Source organism: Protopterus annectens, chromosome 17.part0 (genome assembly GCF_019279795.1).
Source record: "Protopterus annectens isolate FY-2018-M chromosome 17.part0, PAN1.0, whole genome shotgun sequence".
Lineage (NCBI taxonomy): Eukaryota > Metazoa > Chordata > Ceratodontiformes > Protopteridae > Protopterus > Protopterus annectens.
In genome coordinates this window covers 35,075,797-35,094,747 of record NC_056751.1, presented here as the reverse complement: position 1 = coordinate 35,094,747, position 18,951 = coordinate 35,075,797, and the positions used below count along the sequence as shown (strand labels likewise).

At 43.3% G+C, this 18,951-nt stretch overlaps 1 protein-coding gene across 1 annotated transcript in view; it reads right to left on the bottom strand.

Annotated features, from left to right (window-relative positions):
• The window catches only part of CDS1 (CDP-diacylglycerol synthase 1), a 1,285,468-nt gene that overhangs the window by 847,862 nt on the left and 418,655 nt on the right, over nucleotides 1-18,951 (bottom strand). Inside the window, exon 4 of the mRNA XM_044058908.1 lies at nucleotides 3,442-3,539. Coding sequence (XP_043914843.1) covers nucleotides 3,442-3,539 — 98 coding nt within the window. The remainder of the gene's footprint in view (nucleotides 1-3,441; nucleotides 3,540-18,951) is intronic.

Genomic DNA, 18,951 nt, shown 5'->3' with positions numbered 1-18,951 from the left:
AAACATAAGCCACAAAGCATCATAGAAAATGATGAAGTTTACATCACATGGGATCACCCATTACCAACAGTTCAAAAGATAGATGCTAGAAAACCGGATATAGTTGTCCATGAAAAGAAGACAAAAGTAGACCTGATAACTGAAATCACCACACCCAGGTGACTACAATGTCTTGAGTACAGAGGCACACAAAGTTATAAAATATCAGGAGTTGCAGACAGAAATGAGTACAATGTGGAAGAAAGATACCCAGATAGTTCCAATAATAGTTGGAGCAATGGGTCTTATAAAAAAGAATCTACAATCGTATTTAGATATGTTACAAATACATGTAACCCCATACAAACTGCAGGAGGAGTCATTACTGGGTACATTGTGGATGCTGCGAAGAGCACTTTTGGCTGACATCAAAGACTGAAACAATACTAATTTCATGAACTTTAATTGTACTTGCACTTAGGAAAGGGGTCCATTCCTATCATGGCATTAGAAACTCAAAAGAGTTGGAGAAATTAAAAAGGCAGCAACCTTTATGAACACACAAAAGCTAATAAACCATAACACTGTCATATACTTTCCCCCACAGGCAATCTAGTCAAATGTATTCACCAATATATATACACTTAGGATTCTACCTCATCTTTCAAAATATTCACCAAAAAAAAAGCATAGTACAACAATTGCAACTGCCTTTAAAGATATGCAACATCAACTTAATGAAGATGGTAAAATACTGTTAGTAAAAAGTTCAATTACTCTGACCTCCATGTGAACTATACATCACAACAAACTCCTCTTCAAAAAAAAAAAAAAAAAACATGCAAAAGTTACAAACTTTCCTAAACAATGCAGATCAATCTTTTGTACTCACTCTTCTAAGGAGCACTCAGCATTTTAAAATCTCTATACAGCTTCCAGACTATTCTAATGCATCTTCAGGCAAAATCAGTTGAGTCAGCACTTGACAATATTTTATCTGTTTTATGGGAGTACATGATATGCAAAAAATTAGGCATTTCTTTAACACTTTCGGCTTTTCCCGGTTAGGGGTCGCCACAGCAGAACTCCGGTCCGCTCATGATTAGCAGTGGATTTTTACAGTGCCGAGCTGCCAGCCCGATGCCCAACCTTCAACTAAGGCACGCCCATTCACATTCGCACCTACCTGCATGCCTTTTACATCACTCGACCACGCGGAGGACATGCAGACTCCACACGGAAGGCGCTCCAGCCGAGAATCGAACGGGAGAACCTCTTGCTGTGAGGTGACAACACTAACCGCTGCACCACCGCAGCTACCCAAGCATTTCTTTAAGAAGCAACTTAAATGAGTTTGTTACACAGTCATACGCACTAGGTCCTTTATTTAAACTTGCATTTGAAAATGGATACAGAGGTACTAAAGTAAAGAGAACTGGATTAAAGAAGCTGTCTCATGGTGTTTCCCTGGTATTTGGCCTGCTTCTCAAGATCCATTTCATTGACATCTCATTTCTCTAAAACTGCATCCTCTACTTCAAGGCCATGTAACCTCAAAGTAAGTTATAATACAAAAGAAAAGCAACCTGCATGTGGGTGTAGGAGAGTCAGAGCTGCATTAGTATAGTTTGTGCACATTATGCATTCCTTTGCTATCTATAAGCAATCTCATCAGTTCTTTTTTAAAGGTATCACCGAGTTACTATGTAAAAACTGAATAACTTGTTGCTACATTTAAAAGAAATAGAACAGCTTGTAAACTATCAACCTGTTCAGCACTCCCGCCATGATAGTGTTTTTGGGCAACTGTTTCCTCCACTTCACCATTCTTATGGCATAACAGAGATTACCCTTAACAGTGCCTAGCCTTCTGTTTTAGTAAATGTCACTCTCACTGAAACAGATCTTGCTAAATTGTTATTCAATTTCATATATCATATCTGTTCTTTTCATTTGTTTAGATGAAGTAAAATAAGCAACCTTAAACAATGAATCTGTACTGAAGAATAAAATGTATACAATAATTTTAATGAGACAGCCCAAGAAAAGCAAAATAACTTCAAATTCAATGAAACAAACATTCCTCTGTCAACTACTACTACACATACTGACAGCATAATTTATGTGGCTAGCTGGCCAGTCAAACAGCAAAGTAACAGATGGAAGTCAGAGTTGACATCAGTGCTGTCTGTGAACCACTCTTGACTATATGTAGCTGTCAGGACCCAGAGCTTGGTATGGAGTAACATTTATTATCAGATGTGTACAACATAAAGACAGCTCTCAAAAGAGAGAGAGGGCATAGAATGAAATGTGCATGTGATACATGCTACCAAGTTCTGAAAGATTTTATTTATACTTCCTATCACTATACCATCCATATGATCTTAAGCCTTTGAGATTCAGCTGTGGACCAAGACCAGGATCCTTCCACAAGAATGCTGTCAGACGGCTGATGGTATCTTGTTCCACTGAATGTGAAGCCGCTGGCTCCTGAGGTGTGAGAGGTATTGCTGCCAGTGATAAAAGTTCAAGTGGTCTTTCAAGCAGCCAGCCAGACATGGTGACAAATATCAATAAATATTAAAAAAGGCCTGTCTCAGGGGATGAGGTAAGGGTATGGAGGTCATCACCTTCAGAGAATCCATGCTGGAGACCACAGATGTAACAGGGGTACAAAAGTCCAGTTCAAGAGTGGTAGAGGATTAGGAAGGTCTGTGTACTCTTCCAATAGCAAGTGATGCAGAGTTTGATTGCATGTCTGTCCTGTAATAAATGCTGTCAGAGATGTGCAAGGCTAATTGTAAGGTAAAAGGTAAGATTCTAAAAGTACAATGGATACTTATCCTACTGCCCCTTAATTTTAACTCCCTATATGGTAATACAATGGGAAAAAGAGAATGCCACATGTGAGCTGTCTAAAATGGATGGCCCAGAATAGATGCCAAATACTTCTTCTTCTTCTTTCAGCTTTTTCACGGTTAGGGGTCGCCACAACAGATCACGTGTCCGCTCATGATTGGCAGTGGAGTTTTATGGTGTTGAGTTGCCAGCCCGGCACCCAACCTTCCACAGAAGGCACACACATGCACACACTCACACTCACACCTAGGGCCAATTTAGAGTGTCCAATCCACCTACAGCATGTCTTTGGGATGTGGGAGGAAACTGAAGCACCCGGAGGAAACCCACGCAACCACAGGGAGGAAATGCAGACTCCACACAGAAGGCACCCCAGCCGGGAATCAAACTGGAGAACCTCTTGCTGTGAGGTGGCAACGCTAACAGCTGCACCACCGTGGCCACCCTAATGGATGCCAAATAATAAGGGTTTAAAAAAATATGTATTGCTCAGAAGCAGCCCAGGAAAATTTAAATGGCAACAGGTGTTATTGGCAAGAAGGTATGTGGGTATCTAAAGAAAAAGCATAGAATATTTTTAAGAGTATGATTTTTACTTACCAGTTAAGAGTTCTGAACAATGGCAGCTCATACGAATGGTAGACTTTATATCCAATATTAATAATCTCATAAAAACATTTGATCTGGATACTGGTAATCTGAAAAATCAAAAGCATACAATTAAAGGTGTTAGCGTTTGTTATTTTTGTTTTGTAAATACGGATTATAAAACTGATTATACAACAATATGTAACACTGGAGACTTCTTTACAGTCACAAACTCTGGAGAAGAAGAAAGCAATGTGGTTAAAAGAAAAATATACCAATAAATTCCATTTAGGGTAGCTCAAGGAACAGAACAATAATAACCTGTAGCACTATTAATATAATTACTTTCTAAAGTAATTAGACTTTTGCAGATAGGTCTTATGATCAGAACAGGTGATCAGCAACAGTTTCACTGCATAAAGGAGATGCAATACTTCAGAATTCAGAAGAATATGCATCACTATTTCACAATACATACATTTAGAGTTGTCTGTAATAAAAGTCCATTACAGCTTACACACATTTAGCATTTTTTTCATCAGACAAAGGGAGTTTTACTGTCTAAACTCAGTAGCCTCACAGAATTTAATAGCTGCAGTGAAACACAGATCAGCATGTCTACCAAGAACCTAACTTCACAAATACCATTTTTTCTTGCTGCTCACTAAATGGCAAAATAATTGCTAATTTCCATTTTTTAAACCAGCTCCCCTCGCAATTACAGATTACTAATCAAACCTAAGTACATACTTACTTTGATTTGCATTAAAACATACTACCTTGCATATTTATGAGAATGTCCTTCTACTTAACAATACCATACTCATGCAGAATCAAATACTCTTGAATGATATATTGTAAATTCAAAGCTTCACAGATGATAACATGCAAGTGCAGTTTGTCTTAAATAAATTCCTCTGAATTTGCATCAGCATAGGGAAATAAAGCTTGATTTATACCATGGCATTTGTTTAAAAAAGGTGAAAGGTTTCTTCTTTCCAAATAATATCACTCTATAATAGTAATAAATCATGGTAGGATTGTAGACTATTTATATTTTTACCCATGGGGGAATCTAGTTTAGTTATAAGGCTTCAGATTTTTTTTCACCTTCCCTCATTAACCTGAGGTTTCCCCTGGACTCCATGCTCACTCATCCCTGAATCCCTCAACTACTCCTAGCCAGTTATCCCACATATAATCCTTTGTCGAGTAGGCACCCCGACTATTTAGAAAACTGGCCTTATGTTAACCCTGTACTAGGCCTGGAAAGCAAAAGATCTAATGGGAAGCAGCAAGCATTGAGCTTCTAAGCCATCATACTAATGGCAGCTGATCAGTTACAGTACATGTGAAGGTGGTTAGTGAAAGGATATCAGGTTCTTGTTGCAGTCTCAGTGCATTGAAATGACAGTTATCTACACACCATAATAAAAAATACTTTTATTCCAGTCCCTCCAATATGACATATGGGTCCAAGGCCAATGCTCAGATCCGATCTGGCAAAGTTAGGGCTCCATTCTTGAGCCCTTCAGAGATCTTTACTTCCCATAATGTCCTTCTCCCTCCTGACTAACTCAGACTGAGTTTGATGCCTGAATGTAAGCCCAGATTTGCACTGTCTTGGAATCAAGAAAGAAGACACAATCCTTATGTCTACAGATTGTTGGGGGAAAGGAGGCCAGGCTGTCATATAGGACAGACTGAAATGAAAGAGCTATTGCTATGGTATGTACATAACTTTTGTATTCTAGTCATTGTCTGTCTGCTCTGACATATGGGTTAGAATCCCCAGCTATGGAAAGTGAGGGTGGCTGCCTGACAGGAGATTTCAGGATGGAAGCTCCAAAGGAAGCTTGAACTCAAAGTGCAATCTAACTTGAAGTGCTTAATGAAGATATGTGTTGAGGACCAAGCTGCTATCTGATCCATAGGTAGCTTTCTGATCCACTGGTATTTACTAGGCATGGAGTCCAGGAGACCTTTTAATGAGCCTAGCCCAAACTCCAGACTGTCCCAATTCTCTGTATGGTTAAGTGACTTGCTCAAGGACACAAAGTAGACAAATAAAGACTAAGGGCATCAAACCATGTACCAGAGAAAGTAATTCTTAACAACTCATAGCTTTAATCCTCTGCTTGACAACTATCATCCAAGGAATATGATCTGAGAAAGGCCGTAAATGCTGCCATGGCCCTAGCAGAAAGAGCTCTTGGCTTGGCAGCCAAGAATTTTATGGGGTGTACAGACAAAGGAAATGCAGTCTGATAATCATCTAGATACAGAAATATTGTATAGTTTCTTTCCAAGATTATTCTGAGCAAAGGATATGAACAGCTGTTCATCTTTCCTAAAGGAAGCTGTTCTATGAAGGTAGAAAAAAAGTTACCTGTTTACACCTAAAGTACATAGAATGCATTTTCCTTTGTTTTGGTAGTCAGAAAAAATACTAGTAAGTAAATGGGCTGGGAAAGGTTGGCTTTAGAAGCCACCATTGGAATAAAGGAGGGATTAGTTCTTAAGGAAACCCTATTCATGTGAAAAACAATATAGGGAGATGCACGAGATAGGGAGTAAAGTTCTGATATCCTTCTGGCTCATGTGACTGCAACTAAGAAAATAGTTTTCCAGGACAAAAATTTTGTTGCAGGTTTGAATGGAAACTCTGGCACAGCTTCAAAAACAAAATTCAAAAAGCACAGTTGTGTACCCATACCATAAATGTAAACGTTCGAGTGTATTCACTGTTGCAGTCCTGACATGTGGGATTTCCTGCCGTGTAAGCCCTTGGCCGGCCCGAATATCAGAGTAAAAATCTCCCCTATCCGATTTCAGAACACTGTGGTATATAGGGAGCCAGCTGATGCCATGATATCCTTTTTTTTCTCGCCCTTCAGAAAGTAGGAGTTCCCTGTATAACCAATAAAGCAAGGGTCTAAAACAGAAGCTGGGCCAGGCAGGGAGAACACCCAGGGGGTCCACTGGCTTGGTAAGAAGATAGAAGCAGACTACTATAGTAGGCAGAGGGGCAGGAGGGAAGGAAAGAAGAATTGCAACAGTGAATGCACTCGAACATCTACATTTATGGTAGATGTACACAACTGTACTATGTTCTTCGTGTTTCACTGCTGCAGCCCTGACTTGTGGGATGATTCCCAAAGCTGAGATAAGGGCGGAAGGAAGATTATGGGGAAGAGAAGATGCCCTGCAGGATGGCAGTGGCAAATTCTGCTCTACACCTGGAAAAGACTGATAAGTGGTAGTGTTTGGTAAAGGTATGCACAGATGACCAGTTAGCAGTTTCAATATGTCTTTGGTAAGGACTCCTTTCATGACCTCTCTTTGGTGTGGACCGACCAGCACATTGAAATACTGCTTCGGGCTCCAACAGGAACAAAAGACTAAGATCATGGGATCGGCTGGCTCCCTATATACCCAAGCATACTGACACTGGATAGGACGTCTGTCAGCCTAAGGTGGAGGAAGATTTTTAACTGGTAGCCGGGCCAGAAATCCCACAAGTAAGGACTGCAACAGTGAAAGAAAATCCCAAGCTGGTACTAGATCCTTAATAGGGGATCGTAAAAGAAAAATCCTTTTACATAATCTGTGTGAAGCTAGTGAACTATCCTTGAAACCAACATGGAATGAAGAGATCACTACCAACTGAACCCTGATGGTTAAGAAATCAGAACCAGAGTGAAACACAAACACAATGGTAAGAAAATGGAGAACATCTACAACAGAGACTGAAATGGCTCTATGTTTTAAGATTCTGCCTGTAAGGTAAATATTTTACATTTACTGCAGTAAACCATCCAGGTTGAAGGTTTTTGCAATGCTGTGATAATGTGGACCACATATGAGAAAAGAGACATATCCCTTGCCATAACTAGAACTGGAGAAACCAAACGGTTAACTTTAGATTGGAACTGTCCAGGTGAGGCTACCCGGAGGGGTGAGCGATTAGATCTGGCAGCTGATCAAGGAACCAAGGGGGCTCCTTCAAATGCAGTTTGAGAAGGGAAACCAAATCTGTCTGGGCCAAACTGGGGCTATGAGGATGATAGTGGCCGTGCACCAGACAGCCATCTGAAGGAATTTAGTTATCGAGGAAGACAGGGATAACATAAAATAGCTCTGTGGTCAGCAAAGAGACAATGTTGTCCCTGGGTGGTTATTCCCAAGAGGGGAACTGTGGCAAAATAAATGCTGCATTTCCTATTCCGGGGAAATGCAAGCACATTGCAGCAGGGACTACCCTAGCAACTGAATATCTTTTTGGCAATTCTGGATTGAGTGACCATTTGTAAGGCAACAGAAAATTCTTGCTGAGCCTATCTGCCAAGTCACTGAGCCATCCAGTAATGTGTGCTGCTGTCAGAAAATGGTGAGATGTTATCGCCCACTGCCATACTGCCATATTTTGCGACATAATGGTTATGATCTGGTCTCCCTCCCTCCCTACCGTCAGGTTGTCCACTTGAATATTTATCACTCCTGGAGACAGGCAATCCTGTACTTCCTGCAACACAAAGAGAACCACCCTCATTTCAAGTACATTTATGTGAAGATGAGCATCTAGTTCCTTGGACCACTCTCTCTCTGTAATGCTCTCACCCAAGGAAGGATGCATCTTTGGTCACTGTTGCTATCGGAGAAGAGACTTGGAAGAGTCTGCTCACTGACACTAGCAAATTTGTAACCACCACTGCAGATATTTCCTGCATGACTGAGTTATGATAATGGCAAAGAAAAGGACAGGAGAGGAAAGGAAAGGGGGTGGAATCTCTGAAACCACTGTGATTGTAGGAGCAATTGAAGACTCCATATGATATCAAGCAAATTCTACCATCATTATCGAAGATGCCATATGACCCAATACCCTCAGAATTAAGCACAATGAAGGGCATTTGAATCTCAGAAGGTTCTCCAATGTGGACCTTAAGGCTAGAATTCTGTCTTGAGGAAGGGATATCAAATGTAATTGCAGTATCCAACTGTTATCCTAGAAACACTAAGAGTTAAGATAGAATCAAACTGGATTTCACTAGATTGATAGAAATACCTAGGCAGACATAAGTCAGAGCAAATATGGGTATTGCCTTTGAGGTTTTTGATATAGCTATAGAAGACTTTGTGGTTGTTTTTGGTGTCAGCCACAATTCTGCCTTCATAGCTGGCTTTAGAGGATTTGATAAGGGATCTCAGCTTTTTGTTGAGACTGATAAGGGAGGTTTTCCAGTCTTGTGACTTCATTTTTCTCTGCAACAGTTTCTTCCTTCTGTTGTAGAGTTTATTGATGGCTAGGGATCACCAGACTGACTTTTTTTGGAGGAGAGGGTCTTAGTTCTATTTGGTATAGCAAGGTCCATGCATTTGTGTACATGCTCATACAGTGCATTGGTGTATGATTTGGCATGGGTGCCAAGAAGTTATCCACCTTTGTTTTAGGAGCTCAAAGTCGGCTTTAGAGAAGTTTTTCAAGGTGGTCACCTTAGCGGGAGGTGTAGGTGAGATGGAGATTTCCATGGTGATCAGTCTGTAGTCAAATTTAACCAGGGAGGAATTGACTATAGGTGTGGAGCAACAGTCTCCCATGTTGGTGATAACCAGGTCGAGGATGTTGCTTACTCTAGTGGGGTCAGAATGAGCTGGTCCAGGGCATTGAAATTGATAAATTCCAGAAAGCGTTGGGCCTGTATATTGGTACTTGAATAGTTTTCCCAGTTGATGGAAGGGTAGTTGAAGTCACCCAGTATGAGAACATTGGGTTGGTCCTTGACAGATTCCAGGGTGCTTAGGAACTTGGAGTGAGAGTCTAGGGACATGTTTGGGGTTCTGTAGCAGGCTATGACTTGTATCACTCTCTTACCCTTATAGCTGAAGGAGGTACTCTTTGGTCTATATAAGAGACTCCACTGATTGGGCAGCCAGAAGCCAGTCATCCAAATAATAGAATATGTTCTATCCCTGGAGACATACTTGGGCTGCTACTACTACCATGACTTGATGAACACCCTGTGGGCTGACTTTTGACTGAATGGTAAGGCACTCTGGAATGGTAATGATTGGCTCCCAATCAGAAGTGAAGAAATCTCCTGGACACTTTCATAATCTCTGCGTGAACATAAGCATCCTGAAGATCTATGCAGAACATGCATTCATTCCTCTGAAAACAAGGAAGAATTAACTGCACCAAGACCAAATGAAAACAGGTCTTCGATATATTTATTCAGAAGGTTAAGGTCCAATATGGTCCTGAGGTCCTTGAATTTCTTTGGAATCAAAAAGAATCTTGAATAAAACCCTGACCTTATCTGATCTGGTGGGACATCCTGGATGGCTCTTTTTGTAGCAGAGAAAAAAACTCTTGTGCAGTGACCTTTGCCTGGTGGGGTGGGATGTCTGACAATGATGGGGATGGGGAGGGTAAGATTTCCAAAAACAAAATGTGATAGCCAAAAAAAAAAAAAAAAAAATTCCAAAAAATTGAATATTTGAAGTGAAGCACTTGTCAGCCCAGATCTTGCTGCTACTTGGAAGATGGCAAACAAGATCTAAGTTATCCAACAGGGAGAAGGGCATTAAGAGAAGGAAAAAAAAGGGCTCAAGGCTGGAACACTAAAATATTTGCCAGATCGAGATTGGTGGCCTGAGGACCTATATGTTGGATTGGAAGGCTGAATAAATAGGATCCTGAAAAGTCCTATGAGGCTCCTAGTCTCTATCATAGGTTACCCAAGTCTAAGGTTTCCCCTTCACCATGCTCCTGGAATAGGAGGGATGGCCATTAGTTGCTTCATCCTACACCTCTCTCAGTAAGCCCTACTAGGAGTCCAAGTCCATTGCAGAATTCTAGTTGCCAGCAGAGAAGACAGATACTCTGTCTCTGCACCATTGGACTAGTTTAATGGCTTGAGATTTCACAAAGTCCCCTTTTAAACTACTGAGATGTGTGTTGCTTTCATGCAAATAAGAATTCATTTTAGTTCCCTTTTTTAAGGAACAACTCTGGCATCCAAATGATTTGAAACACTAAACAAATATATGCAAAAACCCATTCGCTATAGTTAAGAAAAATGTCAAGCCTATACTCACCCTGGGCTATAACGCAATTAGCAAAACTGGCCCCCATTCCTGTTCTACTTAATTGATGGAAACTCATACAGTCATCATTAAAAAAGTTGGTACTTACAATTAAATCTAGAAAGATGCCTAAATTACTGCTTCCAAGACTAGGCATATTAGAATCGTTTACTATTGTTTAAAATCTGCTTGCCTGTATCTATGCCCCCTCGTATTAGCTACAACAAGGCTTCAGTAGCAGTATCAATCATAATCTGATCTTTGATCAATCTGCTACTTACTAAATATTAAATTCATCTTCTGCAATCACATGAAGCCTACAAAATGAAGGAAAAATCCCATGTACTCATTTCATTTCCACCCAAGCTAATTACTCCACTGAAAAAACATACCAGTGTTCACAATGTTGTATGTCATTGGCATCTACAATGCAGAAGCATCAGCGACCGCTCAACATATTTTCAGTTCCAAGACAGAAACATAGACAAACATTACTGAGGGGGACAGAGACAATATACTGCAACTGGTAGACATGTGTTACTGTCATAATGAATCCCTTGGAATGTGTGGAATACTAATACCTGTGGGCATACAGACATATGTAGCCTTGAAAATCTTTGCTACAAGAAACCTTACAGTAACCATCATGGGTCATGATAGGTGTGGCACAGGCATCAACCTTAGTGATGATGATGATAATAATAATAATAATAATAATAATAATGATGATATACCAGCTCCTTTACATTATGCAACAACATGTGAATTAGCACATGTAGTTCTCAAGGATCATAAAACACTATGCAAGCATTCTATGAAGTGCCAGTTTCCTGAGGTTGTAGAAGCCACTGACTGCACACTCACCCATCACTATCAAACCCCCACCTGGTCCACAAGGATAACAGTACAGCAACTAAAAGTATTTCCACTCCATCAACTGCCATTAGATGTGCAATGCACATGGTATTATTTACAATGTGTCCGTGAACCACTCAGGCAATTCCCACATTTGGCCCATGTGCAGCCTATACCAGTGCTTTGTGCTACGGCATTTCCCATAGGGGCATCTTACTGGTAATGTTGATTATGCATTGAAGATACTGCTCATGAGTTAGATAGGCAACTCGCACAGCATGACTGACTGAGATGCAATATAACATTGCACATTCCCAGACCCATAAAATCATCAAGCTTGTGTTCAACTGATGAAGGCCTGCTTTCACAGCCTATATACCTCTGGTGGTGCACTGCAGTATATTCTGGAGATATACAGAAAGATATATGCTAGCTGTGCAATTCTGCACAACATGGTGGTATGGAGACAGCTAAAATAGGGAACTGCTATTAAGAGGACCAGACAGACTACAGTCAGCAGTGAAGGAGATGCACAATGAACCAGCAGGAGACTCCGTTGCAGAGGAAGACCATGTGCAGCATGGTAAGACACAGTATGCTGCAGCATTAGTAAAGAGGTATCAGGTTTGCAACTACTGGACAGAACACACAAAAAAAGACTGCAACTACTGTATGCAATAATACATCCAGGCTGTACTCTACAGTGCAATGACTGGCCATGCTGTGCATCAGAAATCACCTACTCATAGAACATAACAGTGAGGGCAGGGTAAAGTTGCCATCAAATGCACATGTGGTTAAGGGGGGGGGGCAGTTACAGGGATCAACAATGGGTATAGTGTTGTTGGGCAATAAGGATTTGAAAAGAAATGTGAGGCATGGACAAGAGATTGGGGGAGCTGGGTATACTGTGTTTTGTGGATGCAGTGTTTCCTGAGTTGGGTAGATATCCATATGTAATAGGTACTTGCTCAGAATCGGTTCCAGGGGGCACATCTCCAGCAGATGCAGTTGCATTATGTGTATGTGTGAGACTGGTGACCTCAGTTAGATTCAGACTGTGAATGTCTCTGTCCACGTCTGCGTCCCCTTTAAGGGACAGCACTAGCACAAACACCCAGTTGCAAAGATAAAGGCAAAGATGGAGACTACAACCACCTGGATATGACATGTGCCAGACCACTACCATTGACTATATTCTGGGTAGGTGGCCATTCAGTGCCATACCCAGGCACACCAACAGTGGGTGATGTGAAGGAGGTAATGGTCTATGACACTGCCTACCTGCATGGTGGGGTGTGTTCACAGTGGAGGCAGATAGGCAGAAGCACTGGTGTGTAGAAGTATAGTGACCTATAACAACAGTGAGGGCTCTCATGTGCCTGTCAAACATGCCAATCATTCACATTCTAAATTACAGCTACTGTACATTGTCAAAAGAAAGCCTCTCAATTCTAATGGCTTGAGATTTTACAAACTTCCTCTTTAATATAACAAGATATGCACTGTTTGCATATAAATAAGAGTTAAGATTATTTCCTTCCAGTAGCCAACTGATTGAAGATACCATCTTTAATTAGTGCAACAATGTATCTATAAAACTAATTTGTATTTATTGTACGTTAAGAAGAACTTTAAGAAGTGGAATGTACTGTTCTGATTATGTTCAAAATTGTTGATTTCAAAGTCTGGTCCACTCCCTGGCACCCCCCCTCCCAAAAAAACAAAAAAAAAAACAAAACACCTCTTTAAAGCACAAAAAGTATGTAATAAAAGAATAAGACTTGGGGTTGCAAACATATTCCAATATCACCTTGACGATAAAGCAGTAAGCAAAATTTCACACAACAGTGACCCCAACACTGTTCCACTTAACTGAGAAAACCCTGCCTTCATAAAAAAATAAGTTAAGTCTTACCATAACGTTCTATCTGAGTTGTTGATCTTCTTCCAGTCATCACTGATGGGTTTGGAACTGAGTCGGCCTTATACCAAGCTTGTGTGCACCAAAAACTCTCGAGCTAAACTGCTACCCACAATGCCCTTTACTCAGTTACCTCAGATCGAGTTTGCATGCAATGTATAGAAGAAGAAATAAGCCAGAGGCCATCTCTGTGCAGAAACCCTAAGACACCACAAAGACCCAGAAGATCTACCAGGAACCTTTGGAGGGGGTCGGTGGGAGGTTGCGATGACTGGAAGAAGATCAACAACTCAGATAGAACATTATGGTAAGACATAACTTCTTTATCTGAAGTTGTTAATCTTCTTCCTATTCATCACTGATGGGACCAAGTCCCCAGCTACTTAGAGAACCTGGGTGGCCCTTCTGGAAGAACATTCCTGAGAACCATTGAACCAAAGGCCACTCTTCCCCTGGAGATCAGATCCAATTTGTAATGTTTGATAAAGGTGTGGGGCTTAGCCCAAATGGCAACTGCACAAATGTCATCCATGGAGGCCCTAGAGTAGAAGATAACAGATGCTGCAATAGCCCTAGTTGAGTGAGCTTTGATTTGGCCAGGCTTAGATCCCTTCGTAAGTGAATATGTGAAGGCAATGCAATCCCTGAGCCATTTAGACAAAGTAACTTTCGATACTGTGCCTCCCATTCTAGGACCCGCAAAGGAGATGAAAAGCTGGTCCAACTTGCGAAAGGATTTTGTTCTGTCCAGATAGAAGCGTAATTGTCTATGAACATCCAAGGAGTGTAGGCAGTATTTTCCCTTGTTAGAGTAATTTGAGTAAAACACAGGGAGCTCAATGGACTGGTTAATTGAAAAGTCAGAAACCACTTTGGGGAGAAAGGATGGGTTAGTACAAAGTGATACTCTGTCCTTATGAAAGATCAGATAAGGGCTCTTGATACATAATGCTTGTAATTCAGAAATTCGTCTGGCTGAGGTTATAGCCACCAGAAATAAGGATTTCCATGACAGGAATTTTAGAACACATGTCACAGCTGGCTCAAAAGGGAGTAGAGAAAGAGATTGCAGAACCCAGGACAGATTCCATGCCTCCACTGGCTGCCTGATGGGAGGCCTGCTGTGGAAAATACCCTTGAGGAAAGTCTTGCAAAGGCGAGAGGAAATAAGCGAGACTCCATGTGACCCGTTATGGAAAGTGGAAACAGCTGCTAGATGGACTCAAATGGTGGAAGCTGAGGCCCCATTGTCCAACAGTTCAGCCAGGTAATGAAGAATAGTGACTACGGGGGCTGAGAATGGGTCTAGCTTCTGATTATGTGACCAAATAGAGAATCTTTTCCATTTGTCCCTGTAAAGTTTCCTGGTGGATGGTTTATGAGAGGCCAAGATAATATTACATATGGGTGAGGAGAGGGTTTCCTGCCTGGCAACTAAAGGAAGTGGAGAAACCAAGCTGTCAGCTTGAGAGTGGACAGATTTGGGGGAGTCAGCCCTTGTGGGTGAGATATGAGGTCCTGACGAGTGTCTAGGATCCAAGGAGGTTGTAACAGATGAGGTCGAAGGAAGGGAAACCACACTTGATGAGGCCAGAATGGGGCAATGAGGATCACTTTGCTTCTCAACCAAATAGCTTTCCTTAGAACAAGGGGAATCAGAGGAATTGGAGGATAAGCATAAAGGAGACCCAAGGGCCAATCGTGAATCAAAGCATCTCTCAGTGACTCCCCAAGATGGGGGAAGAGGGCAAAGTAGCTGCTGCATTTTATGTTTGAGGGGGGAGGCAAAAAGGTCACAGCATGGCTGGCCCCAACGGCTGAAAATTTCCACCGCCACACTCGGGTTGAGAGACCACTCGTGAGGATGGAGAATGCATCTGCTCAGCCTGTCCTCAATCATGCTGGAGCTCCCCTGGATATGCGTTGCGATCAGAAAGTGGTTGGAAGCGATCACCCACTGCCAGATTCTCATGGCTTCACGACATAGGGGGTAGGATTTGGTCCCTCCCTGTTTATGTACCAGACCATGGACATGTTGTCCGACTAGACAGCAATCTTTCCGGATGGAAGGAACGGATGAAAAGCTTGCAACGCCAACAGCACCGCTTCTAACTCCAGGAAATTGATATGCAAGTTGACCTCTACATCGGACTACGTGCCTTGGACTGACTTTCCCTGGAAGTGGGCCCCTCCACCCCATCAGTGAAGCATCCTTGGTCATGGTGGCACTGGGCTGAGGAGCCTGGAAGGGGCGACACCAAATATTTTCGTCTGTACTCATCCACCAGAGGAGATCTTGTTTGCAAGTGTTGGTGATGAGAATCTGTGAGCTCAGGGGGTGAAGACTGGGTATACACTGGGCCTGAAGGAGCCAATGTAGTAATCTCATGTGTAGTCTGGCTAAGGGAACAATAGGGATGGCTGCAGCCATAGACCCCAAGGCTTGGAGAACTTCCCTTGCAGATATCTTTCTTCGACAGAGCATCACTTGAACCTGTGCCCTTAATCTCTGAAGCCTGTGAAGAGGAAATGAGATCAGGCTTGACCGGGTGTTGAATATTGCCCCTATGAATTCCAATTGTTGTGAGGGTTGAAGGTTGGATTTCTCCCAATGTATGGTGATGCCCAGCGACTCTGCTAGAACCAGGGTGTAGCGGAGGGCCCTGACCAGTAGACGCTTGGTGGGGGTGGAGAAGAGCCAATCGTCTAGGTGCGGAAACACCTGGAATCCCTGAAGTCTCAGATGAGCTGTTACCACTGCAAGGCATTTTGTGAACACTCTGGGGGCCGTCGAGAGACCAAAAGGCAGGGCTCTGAATTGGTAGTGATTGGCTCCCAACCAGAAGCAAAGGAGGCTCCTGGGGGACTTGTCCATCTTGATATGGTAATACACATCCCGGAGACCTAATGAGCACATCCACACACCCTCCCGCAGAAAGGGAAGGATGGTTTGAATCGTGACCATGCGGAATTTGGTCTTAACTACCGATTTGTTTAGTTGTTTGAGATCCAGAATGGGCCTTCAGTCCCCTGTTTTCTTTGGCACTAAAAAGAATCTTGAGTAGAACTCTGATCTACACTGATCTGGGGGGACCTGTTGGATGGCTCATTTTTGACATAGCTTTCATGTTTCGGAAGCTGCCTCCTCCCTTTATCTGGATGGAACATTGGGAAGGGATTTCGGAGGACTTGGATAAGATATTAGGGGAATATGGTAGCCTCTCGTAATGATTCTCTGTACCCACTGATCATTTGTAATAGAGAGCCAGGCAGCTTGGTGCAGAGAAAAACGTGCCCCGACTCCTTCCAGAGGAAAGCAATCGGACAGCGCTTCAGGAGCACTGACACGGTCTACCCGAGAAGGAATCTCTGGAGCCCTGGTTCCGGGGACCCCCTCTGCCCCAAAAGGGGTGTCTTCCATTATTGGAACCCTTTCTGCCTCTGGAGGAGTCCTCACCACGTGTGTCATGGAAAGGTCCTTGAGACTTCTTGTGCCACATCTTCCCACTCCTCTGATTCCTAGAAAAGGAATGCTGAGGTTTGGAAAAGTATAGGCCAATGGCAGACAAGGTCTTCCCGTCTTGCTCGCACCTGTCTAATGCATCCTTCACCTTAGCACCGAACAGAGCCGATGGTTCGATAGGGGCATTTGAAAAAGAAGACTTGAAGGAGTCCGCGAGGTCACAAATGCGCATCCAGGCGTGGCGTCTCCTGACTACGCCTGCACCTGCAGCTCAAGCTGCTCCTTCAGTTGCGTATGATAGCAACCTCATGGATGAATTGGATATTGACTCTAGGGTGGCAAGTTGGGAAGCAACTTTATCTCATGCTCCAGCTGATACTTGGCCCATGAGGGTTCCGGAGAGTTCACAGATAAGATCTCTCTGGAGCCTCGTAAAATGTGCCAAAAAGTTCAGAGACCTAACTGCAAAGGTCGCTGATGCAAAAACTCACTTCACTACCCTGCCCACTGCCCGGGAGTCTCTGTTGGGTGGTTGAAGAGCAGGACTCTCTTCCGCAAGGTCCTTTTTCGTGGCTGCCGCCACCACCATAGCATCTGCTGGCAAACCTCTAGACCAATGGGGCTGATCCTCTGGAGGGAAGAGTACCTTGTCTGATCTCCTGGGGATGGCCTCAACTGAGTCTGTGTTCTTCTATGCCTGCTGTACGATGAGCTTAACCAACGCATCAGCGGGGGGGTCACCCAAGAAGTAGAGGGCCGAGAGCGAAAGGCCTGCAGGAATATGGATTCCTCTGAGGAAGGATTGGAGAGCTTCCAGTCACCCCTCTGTTTCAAGATTTCCATGATGTATCTGAAGGAGACATCATCAGGGGGTGACTGTGGGGATCCCTCCCCATCATCGTAGTCCATATCTTTCATGAGGGACTCCTCTGGTGAGTTCATGTGTTTCCTCTTACATGCCCGTTTCTGCGGGGGTTCTTCAGTGGGAGCATCCGAAAAAGACTCAGAAAGAGAAATACCCTGGACATGGGTTTCCTGGGCCTTGTGCTCTCACAGTCCTGTGGGGGTAAGCCTTTGACAGCTGCGGCTCAGAAGGAACTGGGGGGATAACTGAAGTAGGAGGATTGCTAGAAGCAAGCACCCTCTCCATCTCCTGGAAAGCGGGCCCGCCAGAAGAGGAGTGGAAGCTCAGAACTGAAGAAGACAAAATCGGAACTGGGGTCACACCCCGCTCCACACGGTCCGCCCCCAGGGATGAAGCCTCAAGCAAACTCGGAGCGGTAGTCACCCTCAGATCTGAAGTCGGGATGGACAACAGTCTGAACCGATACCGGAACCAGAGGTTCCATCCCCCAAGCATGAGACTGAGGGAGGGTGGGTTCCGATGGAACCGACACTCAAAGGGGCCTCAGGGCCTCAGACACTGTCATTGTCGGCGCCAAGGAAAGGGGTCCTCTAGAAAACATCAGATATATGAGCCTTGAAACTGAGGGATCCAGGGACGAGAGTATGTAGGGGTCGCTGGAGTAATAGCCCCAAAGCCTGGAGTGGGATAGAGTCTAGGCAAATTTGAAATTCCCCTGGCAGTCAGCAGCTGGTCAAAAAGGCGCACCACATTCAATTCTGAAAGGCTCCTGGTGGATCTTACCAATGCCCCTGAGGGGGAATCAGGCCGGTCCAAAAAGGGGCTGCAAGCTTGTCCAGCAAACAGGTCCACAGACGATGAGTATTGGGTCCGTGGTGGATCACAGAACTGCTCCGAAGATTCCAATTTAGAAACTGGCAACAACATTATGGTTGGAGCCGAAGTCACAACAGGAGTGGATGTCAAAAGTGGCTCTGAAGTTGTTGTCGGAACCGACATCGGAGCGGAGGTGGGCGACGTTGGTGCAGAGACATTGACAGATAAACTGATCGGAACCAAGGTAGTAGATGGTGCCGTAGTCGTCGGTGTTGGGGTAGGCGCCGATGAGGCACAGGCCCTTTAAAATCAATTTATTCCAACGTTCATTCAGTGTCCGCTGACTGAAGCTAGCCAAATATCACACGGGGGTTTCACCAACAAATGCGGAACCCCTAAACAGTACACACACTCTTCATGAAGGTCGCTATTCGGAAGTTTACCACTGCAAGAAGAGCAGTGTTTAAACCCCGTAGTTCCCTTCTTCTCAGACATAACAGTATACACTCT